Raw genomic sequence first — 17,530 nt, forward strand, 5'->3', positions numbered from 1 at the left:
GCCAAATCAGAGGCAAGAAAGGCATCTTCCCCTTCCCTCGTCACCTTTGCCACAGCAAGAGTCCCCTCTTGAGACAGACCTACGTCCATAGCCTTAGAAGCATCTGCTCAATGTAGGGAGGAGCCACCCCCCCCTCCCCCAAAGGGACGGCGACATCACGGCCTGGGTCATGGGTCATCTTCCTTTAGTGTGTGGAGGCACGCCCAGCAGTGTGCCAGCCCCCCACGGGGCTCAGCGTGCCTTACTCACGGGTCTCAGTCTTGGTCCTGAGGGTCCCCTACTCAAGAGTGGGATGTGCTGGGCAGAAGGGGGGGCTCGGCGGCCAGATCCATGGCAATAAGTCTTTTCCGTGGCGTGCTCATTTGGGTTGGGGTAGGGGGAGTCTCACACTCAAGCTGCCTTCTTCCGAGGAGCCCGCCCCATGTCAGATACCCCGCTGAACCTGGTGGCCACCTCATAGCTACCGCAGGGGCTGGAAGGTGGGGCAGGTCGTTGGGCCCAAATCAGATGGACAGTGCATTCCAGGCTCCAGAAATGCATACTTGCTTCACTGTTCACATCATCCAATGAGCTCCAGAGCACTTTCCACAAATCAAACCCACCTTCTAAGACCCAAGATTCTCCCAGCCACCCCCACACGGAGGGCATTCCCAAAGAGGTGGCCAAAAGCGTGCCACCCCGGCTGGCCTCCCAGAATCCAGGCACATGGTCTCACAACGGTAGGCATTCACTGTGGCCACTCAGTTGCAGTTCCTGGAAGCCCCACACCCGGCTCTGTCCACCCCTGCCAGCCCCCATGCCCGTCCAAGGCCGGATCAGGAAGTCCAAAGACACTTGACTCCCAGCAAGTTCACCCATATGGTTCTCTTTTTCCGAAGACCCACTTCCCTTTTGACTTTTAGGAAGCTTAAAGGGTGGGGGACAAAGCAAAAAACCTTGTCTGCTCCCCAGAGTCCAGGCTCTCTGCTCTCCTTCCTGTCTTGCCTGTGGCCCCTCCCCCTCTTTTTATTTTTCATTTTTTAATATATTTTTATTGATTTCAGAGAGGAAGGGAGAGAGAGAGAAACATCAATAATGAGAGCGAATCATTGATTGGCTGCCTCCTGCACGTCCCACACTGGGGGTGGAGCCCACAACCCAGGCATGTGCCCTGACCAGGAATTGAACCTCCTGGTTCATAGGTTGACGCTCAACCACTGAGCCACACTGGCCAGGTTCCCCCTCTTTTTCAATCCATTCTTCCACCAAGGCTTCCCCTGGGTGCCCCTCGATCACTTGGATGATCTTAGGAGAAGCATGATGACCACACCTCCCAGCAGGGCAGGGCAGGGCAGGCTGGCAGGGTGAGGTGCAGGGTAAACGAAGGACAGGCCCAGGGAAGGGCCCCTGTCCCCCTGTGGTGCCACCAGGAGCCTTGTTTCTAATAGGAGCGTGTCATATCCCTCAGGTGTGTTGGGGCGGAAAAAAAGGTTGAGACCCACTGACCTAGGATAACAAAGTATGGCAGACACAGGTATTTCTTGACGAGTGGCTTGCCATGAGCTTACTGTGAATGCAAATGACTAAACGTTTGCAGTGTGCCTGGTTGTTAACCGCCTGCCCTCCCAGTCTTCCGAGTGCTAATCAGTTTGCTCAGCAACACCCTCTCTTGGTGGATGACACAGAGGCCGGCCTGGGCCACGGCCATGGCCACGGCCACGCCAGGGAGCTGGGCGACCTAGATGAGGCTTTGCTGTCACGATATGTGCCCAGTGTGGTCCCTGTCCTCGCCCAGCCCCACCCCCGCGCGCTAGCCCGGACAACAGTGCAAGCCAAACTTTATCTCATTTTCTCTCCCACAGATGGAGGTAGTGAGTACCTTCAAGAGAAGCGGTTCATTTCAGGGTGCCGTGCGCCGGCGGTCTTCGGTCCTCAGCCAGCTCCATGACGTAACCAATCTTTCTACCCCTACTCACGTAATTCTCTCTGCTGCCAATCCCACCAGTGCCGCTGGGAGTGAGTCTTGAGTCCCCTTTTCTCTCATAAATGGCATCTCTGGGGGAGAAAAAGCCTCTCCAACTCTTCCTTCTCTTTTTTCCAGTCTTGCATCCTCCGCTCACCGTGGCTTTTCCGTTCTTCCTTTACTGCCCTGTCCAGTCCTTCCCGCCCAGATGGTGTGTCTCTCCAAAGCCATATTCTCTTATGAAATGTACTGAATCCATGGCACTGCTGGACCTTCTGTCCTTTTTTCTTTTTTTTTGTTTTTGTTTGCATTTAGTGCTCCTTCTTGTCATTGGTTTTTCTTTTCTTGAACTTGTCTGCACTTGCCGACGGTTCTTCATGAACTTGGGCTGCTTTCTGGTGGTGTCCGGTGTCGGGGGTGGAGGGGGGACCTCGGTCAGTGTTCGGTGGGGCAGCGAAAGGGAGGCAAGCAGGCTCAGGGTCACCTTCCAGGGCTGGAGGGGATGGCGGGTGCCTTTGGGGCATCCCGGGCAGCGGAAGAATCCAGTCCTCCTATTTGGGACTCAAGTGTCAGCTTTCAGAACTTGCCTTGAGGTGCTTTCCCAAGGCACTAGGCCTGATGTGAGCTTCGGGGGACCTCTGTCACGTGTTCCTAGATGGGCTTGGTGGTGGCCAGCTGTTCCTGCTCGGGTGCTACCTGCCCCCGTGGGCCCTGCCCCGAGCCCTGCCCACCCGGGGGTTAGAGGTGCCTGAGGCCTACCGCGAGCTGGAGCCTCCCTCACGCCCCCAGCCTGCACTTTCCTCCATTCCCATCAGTTCCCAACGTACCATCACTCTTTCCAAACAGGCCTGGGCATGGGCAGGTCTTCCTCCGATCTGGTCCACCCTTTCTCCTCCTCCCTTTGAGAAACTGGGAGAAATCAGCTCCCTTCTATATGGTCCATGTTTCTGCCGTGTCCGTCACATTTCAAGAGAACCCAGGGGCTAGCCTGGAGAGGTAGAAACGCCCGTAACTACTCACATCTTTTCACAAAGACAAAGGGCGAGCCACTAGACCATGGAACCCGCCAGCCCAGGGAACGGTGTGGGCCCCCTGCTCCCACCCAGAGCCTCCTGCTTCTTGTAACAAACTGGAGCTTTTCCAAAACCCAACAGTAAACCTTCGAGTATGAGCCCAGAGCCCCTGCCGGGATGGTTCGATGCTTCCTCTTTCCTTTCCTTCCAGTGAGACCAGCAGCTCTCCCCCGGTGAGCACACCACTTGCCCGCAGACGGGACCATTAACCACGCCGTTCTCCCCCACCAGACCCTGGGATTTCCTTTTGCTTGATTTCATCTCTTTCCCTTGTTTCCTTTGTCTTGTCTTGTCCTTTTTCCTTTTCTTTTGTTCTTTTTTTTTTTTTTTTTTTTTAGGAACTGGTGAGAGGTCCCAGTTGGGGTGGGGGGGTGGGGAGGGTGAGGGACATCCCTCCTCTTGCTAAAGCTGTCATTTCAGGCCACTCTGCCCTTTAAGGAAGGGATGTGAGCCGCACCGGTCCCCGCCGGGCCACCTTGTCCCCTTTGGAAACACACACGTCCCTTCTCCAAACCGCAGGCACACATTCGCCCATCTCCCTCTCACACTCGCTGGGCCGCCCACCTGGGCCACAGCTAGTGGCCAACAGATGTCACAGGGTGAACTGAAAAGCTGTGGCCTCATCCCAGAGGGACCCAGAGAGACTGGGCCACAGTCAGTTAAGGACAGGAGTGGTCACGGCCTCCTGAGACTCAGCCAAGCCCCGGCTGGGCGGCACCTTCCTTCCTGAGAACAAGGGGACCCGAGGGGACGTGGGTCTGCCTGAGGGACACACGCTGACCTACACCTGTCCCCTCCCCCCCTTGACTTCCTCCACGTGTCCCTTTGCCATCTCTCTCTGCCCTTCCTGTCTATCCACCTGCCTGTCTGTTGACTTGTGAGGAAAGCAGCCAACACGGACCCCACTGCGCATGCCCCTGAGGCTCTCTCCATAGCGCTGGCCTTTTCCCACCAGTGCGCCAGCCCGGGCCTCCCCTCTGTGCTCCTGGCGAGGCCTGCTGGCTTTGGCTCCCTCTGAGTTCCTCTGGCTCACTCCCTGGGGGGGAAGGGAGGGGGCGGCTTCTCTCTCTCCTCTTCTTCAGCTCCTAGTACCTTCCTTTCTTCTGCAGCCACCTGTCCCCCACCCCCACCCCCATCTTCCCACTTCCAGGAGCCCAGCAGAGCCACCTCTCCCCCTGGTCGCGAGCCACTCCAGGGGAGCCTACCTAGCACGTGGCCAGACGAAGGGCCACTGTCCCTTCCACACCACGTGCCTCTGGGCAAGGAGCAGGTGGCAGGCCCGCTGAGAGCTGAGCACCTTCTATGACAGCAAGGGCGTCCCGATGTCCTGACTCACAAGGGTCGGCCTAAAAGGCTCACCCCAGTTAAGTGGCAGCACCTCAGAAACAAAGGACCCCACTGTGGAGAGAGATGCTGGTTGGAAGACCAGGCAACACCGGGGGATGCACCTGTTTCTGGAAGCCGCCGACCCAAACTGCTCCGTGCCATCACCGTGTGGCAGATCGGTTTGGAACTCTGAACCGGCCCCCAGTCCGAGCTGCGAGGACCCCAGGAAATCACCAAAGCCAGCACCCTCCTCGGGGAAGGCCTAGCAGGGTTGGGGCTAGCCCAAGGCCATCACCCTCTCTTGGAACTTGCCAGAAGGAAGGCAGGGTGCCGGCCACCACAGAGCTCCCAGCCTAGGCGAGAGGCAGCATTGTAGGAGGGGTGGTGGTCGCAGGTCACAAGGTTTCCCCGAGGAAAACTCCCATGCTTGTGCAAAGCTTCCCGTCTTCCTTGCCCACCTCCCAGCCAGTCCACACTTGTCCCACATGCTGGGGCAAGTGTCTCCACACACCCGGGCCCCTGGGCCGACACCACTTCCGGTGGGAGCCTCAGGCCCTCCAAGCGGAAGGCCCAGTGCAGGGTGTGGACAAGGAGCCTGAGAGCCAAGAGCGATCCGTGGCCTCAGGCCCCAGCACATAGCGTCAATGCAGGGAGTATCTGGAGCTTATCCTTGGAGCCAGAGGGAGAGGAGCAATCCCTGGAGGGGTGACCACAGGAGAACAGAGAGGCTGTGAATCTTGGGACTCAGCATGCCCACATCCACACCTACCCACCCTTCATAGCCGACCTCTGATCCCCTGGGCACCCCATGCCTGCGCACACATGCGCATCTTTGCCCACTCAGGAGTCCCAACACCCTCCCTCAGTCGCACACAATGACCTCCCAGTGGGGGGCGGGGGGAGCCTTGGCTGCCTCCCCGCTACTCACTCAGCCATTTCTCCACCCTCCCTGGCCTGGGGACCACTTCCCATCATGGCTGCTTTATTCTCAGGCCAGCGTGTAGCACCTTCCCATACATAGCCACCACCTCATCTCACGGGACCTCAGCTGTGGCCTTGAGGCTGGCCCATATGAGTAGGTCAGGAGAGAGCATTCTTTAATAATAACCATTTTCAGTCTTTTTTTAAACCAAAGGAGTACAAAATCCTATCCCCTCTTGGTACATCAGTCACCCCTTTCCTGCCCCAATCACATTCCCCAGTTGAGTGTCAGGATCCCCTAAGCCAGTGGTCGGCAAACTCATTAGGCAACAGAGCCAAATATCAACAGTACAACGATTGAAATTTCTTTGGAGAGCCAAATTTTTTAAACTTAAACTTCTTCTAACGCCACTTCTTCAAAATAGACTCGCCCAGGCCGTGGTATTTGGTGGAAGAGCCACACTCAAGGGGCCAAAGAGCCGCATGTGGCTCGCAAGCCGCAGTTTGCCGACCATGGCCCTAAGGTGTGGCCAGCGATGAGCGGCAAGTCCAGGCGCCAGATGGCTGCCTCCAGGTGTGAGTTGGCACACACACACACACACACACACACCCCGGCAGGCCCTCCCCGGCCACACATCCAAAGCCCCCTCCCTACCAACTTGCCCCGACGGCCCTCCCATGCCAACAGGCAGCTGAGCCTTCCTGAAGCCACGCCCGGGCCTCTATACTCGAACGTTTACTGTGACAGTGGTTCCTGACAGGGCTCCTGACCCGGCCTTGCCAAAGGGACAGGCGCCGGCAGTGCGTTTGCTAAGATGTGGCCAGAAGGGCTCCCTCGGGGCTCTTTAGTTCTGATTAGCCATGCCCCAAACAGATCACAGCAGTTGCTTAATTTTTAAAAATATATTTTTATTGATTTCAGAGAGGAAGGGAGAGGAGAGAGAGAGAGAGAAACATCAATGATGAGAGAGAATCCTGCACGCCCCTTACCGGGGATCAAGCCCACAACCTGGGTATGCGCCCTGACCGGGAATCGAACCGTGACCTCCAGGTTCATAGGTCGATGCTCAACCACTGAGCCACAGCAGCTGGGCAGCAGTTGCTTTATTTTCCTTGGCTTTTGCAACCTTCTGTCCAACTTGGCAAAGCCAGGCCAGGTGAGGCCCCGAGATTGCCTTGGAAAGAACACATTTTTTCTTGGCTATTGCACACTGGGCATGGCCTCCACGCTAGGAACAGTATCAGCCCTGCCAGTCCCGAGCCTTCCTGCAACCACAGGCAAGGGACTTTCGGGCAATTCCTAAAAGCACACGGCAGCTCACAGCCTAGGCCAGACCCCGGAAGCCCTGCTCTGAGCCCTCCCCAGTAGGCCCTTCTAGGCTGACTCCCAGGGCCCAGGGAGCTCAGGAAACTGATGCGAGGCCTTGCAACTGGACATGGCCAGGATGAGAGGCGAGGCTGAGCCCCTGAAAAGCCCGGGACTCGCCGTGCGTGGGTCAGCTCAACACAACGTCCTGCTTACATTGGCACACACGCCTGCACACCGGCTAGGGGGCAATCTGCACACAACTTTGGCTTGTGGACATCCACAAAGCTGTGTCTGTGATTTGGTTTGGGTTCATTTCCCTCAGGAAAGGGCCAGCTTTTTGAAGTTTGCATTTTCACGTTTCCTAATCCCATGGCGAGGACAGGGAGCCCTCCCCCTGCTGCCCCTTCCATCGTGGCCACGTCACCCCACACCTCTTCGTGTTGTGTTCAAGTCGTGGTTCATGCTCACACCTGCAAGGGGCAGGGGGGGCGGGGTCTGGGCCTGGGAAACAGTTCCCACAGCGCCCCCTGGCTGCTGCGTCCAGATTTGCTCTAAATCCAAAGCTCAGATGCCAGGGGAGGCCACAGGTTCTTTCTCCCTGCAGAAGGTTCTGGATTCGTGGTTGGTACAGAGACAGGCATGTTGGTCAAGTGTGGGGGGGCTTTCAGAGAGCAGCGGAAGGGCGTAGCAGGAGTCAGAAGAATTCAGTGAGCAGAGGGCAGAGAGCGTGGGGACCCCCAGAGCCTCCCTCTCCCACAGCACAGCGGGGCAAGGCCAGAAGGCGTCAGGCATAGTTTTTGTTGTGACTGTTGTCATCGTTGTTCAGGAGCCTTTGCTATTGTTTTTCTCTTCTCTTCTTTCCTTTCGGTTCCTCTTTGCATTTCTTTAATGGGGTGGGCGTTCCCTCAGTCCTTGGCTTGCCTCCCTGCTTCCCCGGCCCTTCTCTACCCCCACCCGCACCTGCATCGCCAACTCAAGGGATTGAAGGTCCACCCAAAAGCAGGCACCTCCACTTTCAGCCGTGACCTTCGCCCCCTCCGCAGGAGTAGGGTCCCCTTGCAGAGTCTGACACAAGCAGCCATGGGTGGTCCTGTGAGTCTGGAGCGTGCCCCACCGTCCCCACTAATGGAACTCCCAGTTCAGGTGGAGGCAGGCCAGGGCTGACCTGTGGGGCAGGGCTTGGGCAGTAAACACAAGCATAGAAGCCAGCTTACACGAAGTCAGATGCTCACAGCCTCCGAAGAGAAGAAAGCGGAGCAGGAAGAGCGTTAGGAGCGCTGTTTTAGACAGAGGCTGTGTCCGGGACAGGGGCTGGACATGGGAAGCAAGTGCCAAATCAGGAGAACAGGCCTGCAGGGGAGGGTCTGGCGGAAGAACGCCCTGGGCAGGTGCAATGGCTTGGGGGGGGGGGGGGGGAAGGAGGGACTCAAGCCAGCTAGTGGCGTGGGTACAGAGCCCCTGGGCTGGCAAAGCCATCGTGGAAGACACTGCCAGGCCAGGTGGGCCCCCTGCTTTCAGCACTCGCACCTGAACCCCTGCTGGTTGCAGGTGCCATGCTAGGTGCTGGGGACATCAGTGAGCCAGACAGACAGACCCCTGCCCTTGGGGGCCTTGTGTTCCAGAGAGAGGAGACAGAGGAGAGGATAATTGGATGTGTGGGCTATTTAAGGGTGAGCCCTGTTGGGGAGAAAATGGATCAGAAGGGTGCAGGGGTGCTGAGGGGGGCAGGTGGGTTGCGACCTTAAAGAGGGACCGAGGTGAAGGGGAGCTGGGGCAGGGCTCACTGGGGAAGAGCCTTCCCAGCAGAGGGCGTGCAAAGGCCCTGGGGCAGGAGTGTGCCTGGCACACTTGGGGAACAGCCAGGAGGCCTAGGCTGGAGACAGCAAAGGAGGAAGAGGAGGAGAAGGGTTGAGACAGGCTCTGTCAGGACTTCCGGTTTTCCTTCGTGGGAGGCACAGCTACTGAAGGGCTTGGATCAGTGGCGGGTGTAGCAGGCTCCGGCTTCTGTTTGAAAGGATTGCTCAGGCTGCCGTGCTGAAAATAGACTCTGGAGGTCGAGGGCAGCAGCAGGAGGGCCAAGGAGGAGGCGTGGGGGTGGGTTGCAGTGGAAGAGGCAGGGGGAGCTATGAGTGTGTGGAGAGAGCGGTGGGAGGGGCTGGTGGGGAGCTGGTCCTGAGCAGGGCAGATCCAAGCAGCAGGAAACGCATGGGTGTAGACCAGGGGTCCTCAAACTTTTTAAACAGGGGGCCAGTTCACTGTCCCTCAGACCGTTGGAGGGCTGGACTATAGTTTAAAAAAAAACTATGAACAAATTCCTATGCACACTGCACATATCTTATTTTGAAGTAAAAAAACAAAACGGCAAAAACACCCGCATGTGGCCCGCGGGCCGTAGTTTGAGGACGCCTGGTGTAGACCAAGCATGTCAAACTCGAGGCCAGCGGGCTGCTTGCCTAAACGAGGCATGCGGCCCTCCGGCCGTGAGTTTGACATGCTTGGTGTAGACAAAAGGCCCAAACATGAGCCCTGGGCCCTTGGTCGTGAGAGGATGGGGAGAGGAAAAAGGAGGACCTGGACACCCAAGGAAGGCTGGGAAACAGGGGTGTGGTAAGGGGTGCCCTGGGTGCCCAGCGGGGGGTCCCCAGGGAGTGGAGGCAGTAGAAAGCAGGGTGAAATGGAGGCTGTGAGTTCCAACAACTGTCTCCAAGCCATCGCCAGCAGCCAGAGGCAACTTTGGCACTAAGAGAGGGTCTCTTTCAAGATGGGACAGATGAGTAACCTAGACAAGGGACAGGGAGGCGGCTGGGCAACATCCTGGAGTGGGTCCGGGGCCAGGCAGTAAAGGAGGGAGCAGAGGTGTGGGGGGACATCGTGTCTCAGTCCAGGTGACACAGGGAGCCCCCCCAACCCCAGCCCGGCTGGATCCTCCTTGGCCTTCCCAGAGGCCTCAGTCACACCCTCAGAGTCACTCATCCTTAATGGGGACTGTTTCCATGTCTCCTTTTAGTTTATTTTTTTAATATATTTTTATTGGTTTCAGAGAGCAAGGGAGAGGGAGAGAGAGAAACATCAATGATAACAGAGAATCATCCATCGGCTGCCTCCTGCACGCCCCACACTGGGGATTGAGCCCTCAACCCAGGCATGTGCCCTGACCAGGAATCAAACTGTGACCTCCTGGTTCATAGCTCGATGCTCAACCACTGAGCCACACCGGCCGGGCTCCTTTTTCTTTAAAATTCTCCTGCTGGGGTGGTTGAAGTCCCCATGGGCCAGGTGGGGGAGGGCAAGGCCTGACTCAGTCGTCAGAGAGGAGGGCCCCCAGGGATGCCTGCCACCCAGGAAAAGACAGAGGGTCCAGGCAGGTGGAATCTCTGCCCTCAGGGCTGGTGGAGCCCAAGGGGCCTCCAGGGCCTGGCAGGCCTGCAGTGAGAGGTTCTCCCGTGAAGAGGCTGGGAACCAGGGCCCATGGGGCCCATGGGGCACAGGCCTGCAGTGAGAGGTTCTCCCGTGAAGAGGTTGGGAACCAGGGCCCATGGGGCACAGCTGGAGCCCTGCCCTGGGACCGGAAGGCTAAGCGAGGGCCAGAGTGGGCAGAACCAGGCTGAGGGCGCTCTGCAGCCTTCTTCAATGGCCATTGGCCATCCAAGGAGAGGTGAGGGGCAGCAGGCACATACGTCTAGCGCACTGGGAAGGGACGAGCCCCGGCCTCGGACACGGGTGGTGGCAGTACAGGGTGTGCTTGGCATCACGGCGGCCTGTGGGCTGTAGGCGGCATTAACAGACAGCCTTGAGGGTCTGAGGTCCCTGTAGGAGTGGTAGAGATGGAGGGGTGGCCTGAGGACCCCACCCTGGGACTATCCCAGGCCAGGAGAGGAGCCTGAGGAGGCAGTGAGGGCCATGTGCTGGGGAAGGGTACTGGTTCCACGCGCTGTGAGGACATCCCCAGGACCCGTGTGCCAGCTTGGGCCTCCAGGGTGGGCATCTCTTAGAAATGTTTGCCACTTCTCACCGAGCCAGTGATTCGGGAATGGACTATGCCCTGCAGTGCTGAGTGGCCTGAAACGCCCCCCCCTGCCCCTCCCCCCCATCATAAGACAAACGCCAACCTCTTTGTTAATAGCCTGAGATTTGCACGCAGGGGAGTGGAACCTGCAGATCAGCTGAAAGCCCCCAGCAGCGGAACGTTTGAGCAGACAGCCCTGGACCCCATCTTGGTGACTGAGAGCCTGCTCAGTGCCAGGTTCTGGCAATAGGCAGGCCCAATCCCTCCCCCAAAGCCAGGGGGACAAGACAGGCATCAAAGTGAGTCTCTGATTCCACCCAGGAGGAGCGTCCTGGAGGAAACTTCTGGTTTAGAGCAGCAGAAGCTGGGAGGGGAGGGCTGACTACCCTTCTTGGGCAAAGACTTGGGAGTTCAACCAGGCACACGGAGACCAGAGGAGGGACTGAGCAGGGCCCTGGCTTGATCACGTGACCCAGCTCCGAGTGAGGGGATGGGCACAGCAAGAGGAAAGGGTGTAGCCAGAGTCACGGGATCCTGGCTGGCAAAACCACCACGAAAGGGCCCCCCCCCCCTCCAGGGTCAAGGGCAACATTGACAGACAGCAACTTGCTCTCATTTCTGTGACTTTGGGGGCGGGGGGGTGGCCCACCGCTGAAATGGGTATCCCACACCAGCACACAGCCACCACAGATGTCGTGGTGGCTCTCCCTGAATTCTGCAGCAGAAAAGGCCCAAATAGTGAAGTCTATCTACAATGGCTACAAAAGAAGGACATTCGGTTTCTTTTTATTAAACCTGGCAAGTGATTCTCGATTTCTGGGGGGAATTAAGGACTGAAGTGCAAATAGTCAGCCGACTGCCATCCAGAAGACGTGGTTTCACCAAATTCAGAGAAAATCCTAACCTGATTTCATATATGGAGGTAGAAAATGCCCATTTTATACATCTCTTTGGCTCAGTGTTTTGCACTTGAGAGGCTGTGAGGTTTGCCTGGTTTAAAGTGATCTAGGAGCGCCGGGTGGATGCTGAGGGTTGAAAGGGACTCATTGTCAACACCGTGATTCATGGTCTAAATGAGGGGGGCAGCAAACTTCTCCTAAAAAAAGGGGCTTGGCAGGCCAAGTCTCTGTCACACCTACACAATGCCCTTGGATCTCGAAGGCAGCCATAGACAAAGCATACATGAAGAGCGCCGGCTGTGTACCAATAAAACTTTATTTACAAACCCAGGCCAAGGGCCAGAGTTAGCCCTTGGGCCACAGTTCGCCAACACCTTATCTAAACCAAGAAAACCAACTCCTAGCACCTTGGGGCTGGAATGACTTTGGGACTCACGGGGTGCTCACCCTCTTACATAAGGCGGGGCTGGCTTCCCCATCCCAGCACAAGGCCAGCCAGCTCGGGCCCAGGCTGCGGGCCAGGAAGTGAGCAAAGAGAGGCAGCAACTCGGTGGCTTGGAAGCCCGATGAGACTTGAGCCCATGTGTAAGCGAGGATGGAGCACCAGTGAAGGGAGGGGTCAGAGAGACCCAGTGGCTAATTCTGGGAGCAGGATCTTGTGGGAGGTGCAGGGTCAGAGGGCCGCCAGGGCGGGGGGAGCAGGGCATTGTGGGAAGCTCTTCCCTGTGGGAAGTTATGTTGACCTGAGGTCTGCAGATGCTAGCGGGGTGGCCAGGGAAGGAGGCATAGAAAAGTCAGAGTAGAAGGACAGAAAGAAGTTGCCTTGGAGAGCGAAGAGGAGGAGGGGAACACAGCATGGGAAAGGCTGGAGGGGCAGGCAGCACCCGATTGCAAAGAGCCTCTGGTGGCAGGAGATGCGTGGATGGAAGGGTCTGCTAAGGAAAAGATGAGTCAGTCAGATGCACCAAACTGCGGGCCAGGTGCTGTAAAGAGACACAAGGAACTGCCAGCGTGGATCAAAGCATCTGGACAGGACAGGACAGGCTTAGTGGGTGCCACTCAAAAGTGGAGCCATTTTCAGTCTTGGATGCTTCCAGATGGGGCCCTGGAAAGGTCTGGAGCTGGAGCTCTGAAGAAGGGCCTGGGCCACAGGCCCTGCTTATAGTCAGGCGAGTCCCAGAGCCATATCCAGAGCTATGCCCCAGGAGGTGGACCTGGGGGTGTGCACAGAGAGGAGGGCCAGGGCCAGGCCAGAGGAAAGAGCAATGGAGGAGATGGGGCCAGAGTAGCCAGCGAGGTAGGAGGGGGCCAGGCATGGGCAATGTCTGGGAAGCCAGAAGTTTCCAGAAAGAGGAGCAGTTGGCTGTGTTGAGTGTCCCTGAGGGATCGAAAAAGATGGAGACACAGAAACGCTGTTGAACTTAGCAGGGACGCTGATGGCTGAATGGCGTGGGCATGGTGGGTGCCGGCTAATGGCCAAGAGAGCTGGGAGGGAAGCAAAGAGATCCCTAGAGAAGCCAGGCAGGGAGACCCACTCAAGAAAGGTTGGCAATGCACCCGTAGACTTTCTGGTAAGAGAAGGCGAGGAGCCCTCTCCCAGTGTTCTCCCTTTTTGGCATCACCTTTCTGTTCCACCAAATTGGAGTTCAGATCTGGCTGAGACCCCAGGGGCCACCTAAGCCAGCCGAGCCCCAGCGCAGGGAAAGGGGAGGTGGCAGCCGAGAGCCCGGTGCTTCTGTCACTCAGGGCTTCCAGAATATCTGCCCGGGTCAGCCTAGGGAAAGCCACCGCCACTCGTCCTGCATGTGGGTCAGTTGACAAGACCGAGACCCAAACTGAAACCCTCACCACAGCCAGGCAGAGCCACCCCAACCGGTCCATTCCAATGGATGAGCATTTGTCACACGGTGACCCCCTGCCATGGATGTGGGTGGAACTTGCCAGCACCTGACCTGCCATTGATTGTCTACTTTCTTTCTTCTTTCCTCCCCTCCCTCCTTGCTCCCTCCCTCCCTCCCTCCACTATCCCCTCCCCACCCCCCTCGGGCCCCTGTCCCTCCACCTCCCGCTCCAGATCCGAGTGGTGAAAGCATTCCGTAGCTCGCTCTACGAAGGCCTGGAGAAACCGGAATCCAAGACTTCCATCCATAACTTCATGGCAACGCCCGAATTCCTGATCAATGACTACACCCACAACATCCCGCTCATAGATGACACGGACGTGGATGAGAACGAGGAGCGCCTGCGGGCCCCCCCGCCCCCCTCCCCCAACCAGAACAACAACGCCATAGACAGCGGCATCTACCTGACCACGCATGGCACCAAGTCAGCTACCTCGTCAGTGTTTTCTTCCAGACCCGGGAGCCCGCTCCACAGCGTGGAGACGTCCCTCTAAGCATAACTGCTGTCCGCACGCGCACCCCCACCCACCCACCCACCCCCGCACACACGGGCACCCAGGCGGGACACACAGGCCTGCAGCAGGAGGGCACAGCCACAGCGGCTGGACACGTTGCTCGCTCGCACAGCACTTGCAAGAAGCCAAACAATTCAAGGCTTCTTACCTGGGACCAAGGAGATGGATGAGGAGGAGGAGGAGGAGGAGGAGGAAGAGGAGGAGGAGGAGGAGGAAGAGGAGGAGGAGAGCAAAGGAAAAACTAGAGAACAAGAAGAGCCGTGTTCCCCACTTTTTTCTATCGAAGCTTTTTTTTAATGAACACTACAGTGCCACCAGATTTCTGTCATCGGGCTGTGCGGTGGGGCACGGGGTTGGTTTCGGTTTCTTGGCAACTTTGTTGCACCCACTGGAGAGCCACTGCATCAACAGATTCATGCAAAAGGAAAGCAGGCGAGCACTGCTTTGCAAGGTTGGGAAGGATGCCCCTCACCAGACAGCCCGCCCGAGAGAGCCGCCTGCAAACGTATGCGAACCGCCAAGCACCCCATCCCCGGGACACATGCAGTCTCTGTGTGTGTGCGTGTGCGTATAGGCATATACGTGCATATTTAAAGAATAAGGAACTATTTATCGGCATGATCTTTCCATTGCTCTTAGCAGATGTTCTTCTTTTGAAATCTCATTATTTATTGTGGCAGGTTGATTTGTTCAGGGAACTAGACTGCAAGAATCTCTTTTTGGTCGCTTGCCCTGCCCCAGGCTCTCAGCCTCCTCCCCTCTCCTCCCCCACCCTCCCTCCTCCTGGCACCATCCCGGGCAAGGTCACCATCACGATTCCCAGAAGAAGGTCAGGGGAAGGGCGAGGTTAAGGTGCAAGCGGTTACAGTTGGAACATTTGCACTTTGAGACCCCTGCCTACAGAGGGAAAAAAGAATATCCCTTTTGATGGAATTTTTATTTAAAAGGAAAATACCAAAGTATTGATGAGGATGATCCCTCCCAGGAGGTAGAAGGGGGCACTTTGCTTTCAGTTTCCTTTGATTTCAACTTCAATTCCAAGTGCTGAATTCTGGCTGCTGGGCTTTCTCTGTCCACAATCCAAGTTCAAGAGCTCTGCCCCCCGCTGCCTCTGACCCCATGTGGGGACCTGGAATGGGGGGAGGAGTGACAAGAGTCAGACAGAAACCAGTGGAAGAAGAGGTACCATCAAAACCCAAGAGGAGCTGACGTGGCTGCAATATGGACCCAGCCCTCTCGCACCTCCCACCGGACTCCCATTCTTTGCTTTGGCAAATGCCAAGTAGTTGCCGAGGCTCCCATAACACTGTTCGGAAAGTTCTCAGTCACAACCCACCTAGCGCTCTTCTGACCCCAGTCTTCTCGTTCAACAACTAGGACCCACGACCGCATGGATTTGTGTCTGCAGCCACTTACAGCAACATCAGGGAACCAGATACTGAGGCAAAGCCCCCGGGAGCCATGGCACCTCGTGGCAGTTGCTCTAATCCCACCTGTGGCGCTTTCTCGTGAGTCTGGAAGGCTGAGGAGGTCAGCTTCACCACGTGGGCCGAACACCTGATCAGCAGGCACGGAGAGCTGGGCCTGGGCTCCCCAGATGGTTCCCTCGGGAGCCTCTCCTTGCAGTGTGGGCACCCAGTGTGCCAAGCCTCAGTTTCCCCGAATGCACCCTAGCCAGGGAGGGAAATGCAGAGAAAGCAGAGATCCTTTTAACATTGGAATTCACCTGTCTCATGTTTCCCAGAGGGAGACAGTCGGGGTCCAACCACGGCTCCTCCGTGTGCCTGTCACTGGGGCCTGGGGCTAAGCCACTGGGGGGCGGCTGGGGACTGAGGGACAGAGGGTCAGAATGGAAACTGCAGGTGCAGATGGGCACGCTCAGCAGTTGAGCAGCAGCTGGACTGGTGGCAAGGCTGGTCCGCCCATCACGCCCCCCATGCGCCCCCCATGCGCTCCCCACCAGCCAGGTCTTGTCTTACCTCCACCTGCATCGTGAGCATCCGCGCTGGCGGCCAAAACACGCTCAGGCTGTGCCGTGAGCATGGATGCCACGTCACCCCTGAGCAGGAGTAGTCAAACCTCGGGCAAAGGAATTTCGGTTAAAAAGAAAATCCCACTTCAAATGCCAGCTCCAGATAACTTAAAGCCATCCCTTTCTTCCAAAGGGCACATCAAGAATGTCACCCATGTGTACATTGTCCCCTATGTCCTTGTTTCGACCACCACAAAAAGGGCAACTCAATTTGGTGAGGGTCTGTGTTCTTAACCAAGAAGTCAAGTTGGAAAGGTTTCCATTGAAGAAGATGAGCTCCATCGCGCTCCACCCATGGGCTTCTTTTCATTCTGTTGTAGATACACTGGTAGAACTGACGGTCCATATATATTTAAAGCACCCTCGCTGCTGCTGTACAAAGTTGCCTACTGTACATGTCGATTGTTTAGTCCTAGGTTGCCTTTCCGTGGGGTGTGTGGTTCAGAAAAGGGGGGGCTGTGACCTCGGCTCATTGCTCTGGCTTCTGTTGTCTTCAGACCGAGGGACCTGTGTCACCAGGGAGCCCCTCTCTATAAAACATTATATTATATGGAATGGCTTGGTCAACCGTGTTCAGTTATTAAATATGTTTTACATTTTTATCTGCCTGTTATAAAGATGAACAAAAAAAATATCTTAACGAGGAACACCACAGATGCATACTAATTTAAAGTCTGTAGTTGAATTTCCTAATTAAAGAATAGACCAAAATTTCTGTGTATAAAAAAATGAAAGGCTTCTACAATCCTGGTCTGGGTAACACGTGTGATTTATTTGGTGGATTCTCATCTGGAACGAGAGAAAGGTGTGTTCGTCTGCTTTGCCTGCTGAGCCAAGCCCCAGGAGTGGCGGGGTTCCCCTGAGTGTATGGCTGCCCATCTGATCGTATGGAAGGTGTTCACCCACCCTGTGGAGCCAGATGCGCTCCTGGCAGAGGTTTGCACGGCGGTCCTCTAACTGTCTTGACCTGGAAAGGCCTGGCCTGAATGTCCTCCCTGATGTGTCCTCAGAGGAAGGTGGGGGACCAGAGATGATCACAACAATCCAACGCCAGCAAATCAAGCCCAACACCAGGACCTTGACACATGGGTAGACTCCCTCTTTTTCTTTTTCTTTTTCTTTTTTTTACTATGTTTTTATTTGTTTCAGAGAAAGGAAGGGAGAGAGATAGAAACATCAATGATGAGAGAGAATCATTGATCAGCTGCCTCCTGCACGCCCCACACTGGGGATGGAGCCCACAACCTGGGCATGTGCCCTGACCAGGAATCGAACTGTGACCTCCTGGTTCATAGGTCAACGCTCAACCACTGAGCCACGCCAGCCAGGCTCCCTCTTCTTTTTATTATGGTAAAAGATATACAATATATACATTACCATCTTAATCACTTTAACCAGTTCACTGGCATTAAGCACATTTACATTGCTGTGCATCCATCCTCACCATCCACACACAGAACTTTTCATTTTCCCAAACTGAACTAACTCTGTCCCCACTAGACACTAACTCCCCAGCACCCTCCCCCAGCCCCTGGCACCAACCGCCCTACTTTCTATCTCTATGAGTTTGACTGCTCCAGAAACTTCACAGAATTCAATCATATTT

The 17,530-nt window shown here is 56.3% G+C and overlaps 1 protein-coding gene across 5 annotated transcripts in view; it reads left to right on the forward strand.

Annotated features, from left to right (window-relative positions):
• The window catches only part of ATP2B3 (ATPase plasma membrane Ca2+ transporting 3), a 78,921-nt gene extending 62,260 nt beyond the window's left edge, over positions 1 to 16,661 (forward strand). For 3 of the 5 annotated variants that reach the window (XM_079765272.1, XM_079765271.1, XM_079765273.1), the window contains 2 exons: positions 1,842 to 1,928; positions 13,551 to 16,661. In XM_079765272.1, the coding sequence (XP_079621398.1) occupies positions 1,842 to 1,928; positions 13,551 to 13,871 (408 nt within the window). In that variant the 3' untranslated portion in view covers positions 13,872 to 16,661. Of the gene's footprint in view, positions 1 to 1,841; positions 1,996 to 13,550 lie in introns of all 5 variants that reach the window. The other 2 variants (XM_079765274.1, XM_079765275.1) reach the window with 1 other exon arrangement.
• Positions 16,662 to 17,530: the final 869 nt, after the last annotated feature.

Source organism: Cnephaeus nilssonii (genome assembly GCF_951640355.1).
Source record: "Cnephaeus nilssonii genome assembly, chromosome: X".
Classification (NCBI taxonomy): Eukaryota; Metazoa; Chordata; class Mammalia; order Chiroptera; family Vespertilionidae; genus Cnephaeus; species Cnephaeus nilssonii.